Source organism: Triticum dicoccoides, chromosome 1A, assembly GCF_002162155.2.
Source record: "Triticum dicoccoides isolate Atlit2015 ecotype Zavitan chromosome 1A, WEW_v2.0, whole genome shotgun sequence".
Lineage (NCBI taxonomy): Eukaryota > Viridiplantae > Streptophyta > Magnoliopsida > Poales > Poaceae > Triticum > Triticum dicoccoides.
The window spans coordinates 299,238,564-299,242,181 of NC_041380.1; the positions used below are offsets into that span (position 1 = coordinate 299,238,564).

Genomic DNA, 3,618 nt, shown 5'->3' on the forward strand with positions numbered 1-3,618 from the left:
TCCAATTCGATTTTCTACATGGGCCTAGCCCAACAATTCGGCCTTTTTACTGTATATTTTCTCTAGCTACATGGGTTATTTTTTCTAATAGTTTTGATTTCTACATTGGCCTGACCCAACAATTGGGCCTTTCGTTTTTGGGCCATGGCCTTTTTGGCTCAACAGTTACAGTTCTTTTTTTAGTTACATTTCTTTTTTTAAGACAGATCCAATAGTCAGATGGGTTTGAGTGGGTCCCAATGGTCAGAATCATGTTCTTCAAATTTTGATTTTCTAGTAAATAAAAACAAATATTTAAATCAGAACTGACTGAAAACAGAAGTAATACTTCAATAACCAAATTTGGCACCTTACAATCAAACATACACCACGTTTATAATCGAACATACTTCACATCAGGTTTACAGCCACCAAGAACACAACTAAATATCAAAATATAACTATCTATCAGAGTATAACTAGCTCCAATGAGCTAGAACTCAATGCTTCTTCACTTCTTGGAGCCCATGATGAAACACGAATGAAGTACATCATCTGCAAGTTATCAAACAATATGGTAAGGAGCAAAAAAGGCAATCTAAAAGCACATTAACTTGTAGGCAGTCTGTGTGCATAAATAAAGTAAAACAAGCAAAATGAGGCATAGAAATCAGTGGATACAAGTAGTTACTATCAGCAGCAAGTAAATACTACTCCAATCACATCAGGTTTACAATGCTATAAATGCGACATTTTTATCATGTAAGCATAGAAGGACAAATTAAACATCATTTAGATGTTTGAAACAAAGAACCAGAATTTAACCGTTTGAACAGCAAAAAAATTGTTCCAGTAGATCATATCCGGTTTAAATTAACTCCTTTGACACTAATATTATACAACATCAAAGAAGTATACATACTGATCAGGTTTAATTAGCACATAGAAGCCAAATACCAGTAACCGATGAAGAAAAAATCCTGATATACAAAGGTAAGCTCATTGTGCATTTTCTTTTTCAATGTGATACACAATAAGCATAAGTAACCACCAAAATCTCTCAATACCGATCATTAACTAGAGACCTCCCGGGAGCCAAATCCCTAACAGCCATGGCATCGAATAGAAGAGTTGGTGTGCAAAGGAAAAGCGACTACCTCTCAGGGGCCGTAGACGGCGGTGATGACCCTGGTGTTGCCCATCTTGAACAGCGCCGACCCGTCAGCCCTGGAGAAGATGTCGACCTCGCCCTTGAGCTGCCGCATTTGCAAGGCAAGGCAGCAAACAGGAAGAATCAGAGGCAGTCGAGCCAGCATGAAGAGGATGAGGCTGCACTGCTATGGACAAGAAGATTTTAGCTAGGTATGATTGTTAAAAGAAATCAACAAGACAGTGTAATAGTAGCAAACAGTATTCAGAGCATCATTACCCAGTCATACTCTCCGCGGACCCTTTCCACTCCATACTCCATGCTTACATACACTCCAGCAACATCACCTGCAGATTAACAGAAGAAGCATCCGAATGTGTCAGTGAACATAAGAAGAAACGGATGAGTGTTTGACGCCAATGCATTTATATCAGCCAAATAAAATAACAGAGTAATACGCTTCTACTTGGTTACCCCAATATGCGCCCTCCTTGCACATTTTCTTCAGCTGCATAAACGACCAGAATACCATATTAGATTTCTGAATCGGGAAGAACATGTTTGAATGGAGAAGACGGAAACAGGACTAATGCGAACAAGATAGGGGAAAGGAGAGGACCTTCCATGGCCCTGGTCTTGATTACATATTTTTGGCAACTATGCACTGCCTTGATTACATATTTTGTAACCACAGAACCAAAAAATGTAAGTCATCGACTCACAATCAAGCATACTAAATGGTTTTTTCAAACACATCCTGGCTTTCCCCAAACTGAACTTACTAGTTAAACCAAAGCTATCGGCACAAGATTCTGACAGAAAATGGCCACTCCAAGCCATCCAAATCATAAACAATACACCATGGATACATAATGATTCCTACCGAGATTCAGTTTTAGTTGAGCCTAAAATAGTTTGACAGTCCAAGCGCACACATTTGGCTTGGGGCATATCTATACTCTAGATAACAAACAGTATGACTTCTTATAAATAATAACCAATAGTACTGCCCCCAGATGAGCTGCTTATACATAACGATAAGTCAACTAACAGCTAAAGCAATGCATAACTTCATAAATATGATCATTTTCAGCATCATCTCCAAGAGGAAGAAAAATTCAAAGAGGCTGCTATATGTACAAATAAACACACTGGCATTTGCCACATAGGGCTAGCAAGCCAGCAATGAACCATGTGCATAATCTACTATAAATAAAGCGTCCTTTAAATCTGATTATAGGACACAAGCAAGATCATGATCCTCTATTTCTCTCTCTCTCTCTCAACCAAAATCTTGATTCTGCATTATAGTCCGCACAACAATCCTATCGCTCAATATGATTATTTTCAGCAGCATCTCCCAGAGGAAGAAAAATTCGAAGAGGGCGCTATATGTATAGATAAACACATTGGCATTTGCTACACAGGTCTAGCTAGCCAGCAATGAACCATGTGCCTAATCTGCTATAAATAGAGTGTCATTTAAATCTAATTACAGGACACAAGCAAGATCAAGATACTCTCTGTCTATCTCTCTCTCAACCAAAATCTTGATTTCACATTATAGTCTGCACAACAATCCTATCACTCCAATCTACGGTACAGGTGCAAGCCATGCCATAATAAACGAAGCGGGGATCCCAGATCTGTGGCTAGGAGGGGGCGACGGGAGTGACAGGAAGAGCACCTGAAGGACGATGGCAATGACGACGTGGACTGCCGTCGCTCCTCCCGGTGATGGTGACCTCGGGCGGCAGCAGACGGCAGCTCGGCGCCAGGGTGCAGCGGGAGAACTCGACAGATCCGACCTGGAAACCCAAAAGAGCAAGTAAATTCAGCGCGCGAACCAAAGCAAAAGAGCCTCCCTGCGCGAAACCGCGAGGCGGGGCTTGGCCGACCTGCTTGATGTGGCCCTGCGGGAAGTAGAAGACGAGGTCCCTGACTCGCGGGACAGTGACGAGCGGGCCGACGCAGGCGTGCCAGAGCTCGTCGTAGAGCGGATCCCCTGCTCGGAAAACCAGCGCCGACAAACGTTAGCGACCAACGAGGAGGAGGATTGCGGCCGCGCTAGCCAGATCCGAAAGGCTACATACCTGCGGAGGGGCCTGCGGCGGCGCCATGGCGGCGGGCGGCATCTGCTGCTGCTGCTGGCCGCCGGCGTGGCGGGAGGAACTCTAGCCGCTGCCATGGGGATGGAGCTCCTGGTCCAAGCCCTTGTGGATCTGGGAGCCGCCGCCACCGCCTGACCTGCTCGTGCGCACGATATCCATCTTCTCTTCCGGTGAGGTGAGGGGAGGGGAGGGAGGGGGAGAAGGGGGAGCGCCAGCGGCGAGGTCGGAGGGACACGCGGTAGCCAAGATCTGGTGCCGGAGGTGGCGGCGGGAAGGGAGGAGTGTAGCGCTAGGGTTTGCGCGAGAGAGAGGAGGGCTGGGTGGGGTTCGCGCGAGAGAGAAGGGTTGGGTGGGGATTTGCTACCGTCGGATGGGATG

At 45.1% G+C, this 3,618-nt stretch overlaps 1 protein-coding gene across 1 annotated transcript; it reads right to left on the bottom strand.

Moving 5' to 3' along the window:
* Positions 1-1,139: 1,139 nt before the first annotated feature.
* LOC119283555 (outer envelope pore protein 16-1, chloroplastic-like) lies at positions 1,140-3,249 on the bottom strand. The gene is made up of 5 exons (XM_037563069.1): positions 3,227-3,249; positions 2,817-2,937; positions 1,604-1,637; positions 1,408-1,476; positions 1,140-1,243 (listed from the first exon to the last, which is right to left on the bottom strand). The coding sequence occupies exons 1-5, from the start codon at positions 3,247-3,249 to the stop codon at positions 1,140-1,142; spliced, it is 351 nt and encodes a 116-aa protein (XP_037418966.1).
* Between the last annotated feature and the right edge of the window lie 369 nt (positions 3,250-3,618).

Excerpts from the sequence above, each read along its gene's own strand:
- LOC119283555 (XM_037563069.1), bottom strand. The coding sequence starts at position 3,249 with ATGGCGCCGCCGCAGGCCCCTCC. Across the intron at positions 2,938-3,226 it reads GCGCCGCCGCAGGCCCCTCC|GTCGGATCTGTCGAGTTCTC; the intron begins GCAGGTATGTAG and ends TTGGGTTTCCAG. Across the intron at positions 1,477-1,603 it reads CAAGGAGGGCGCATATTGGG|GTGATGTTGCTGGAGTGTAT; the intron begins GTAACCAAGTAG and ends GTTAATCTGCAG.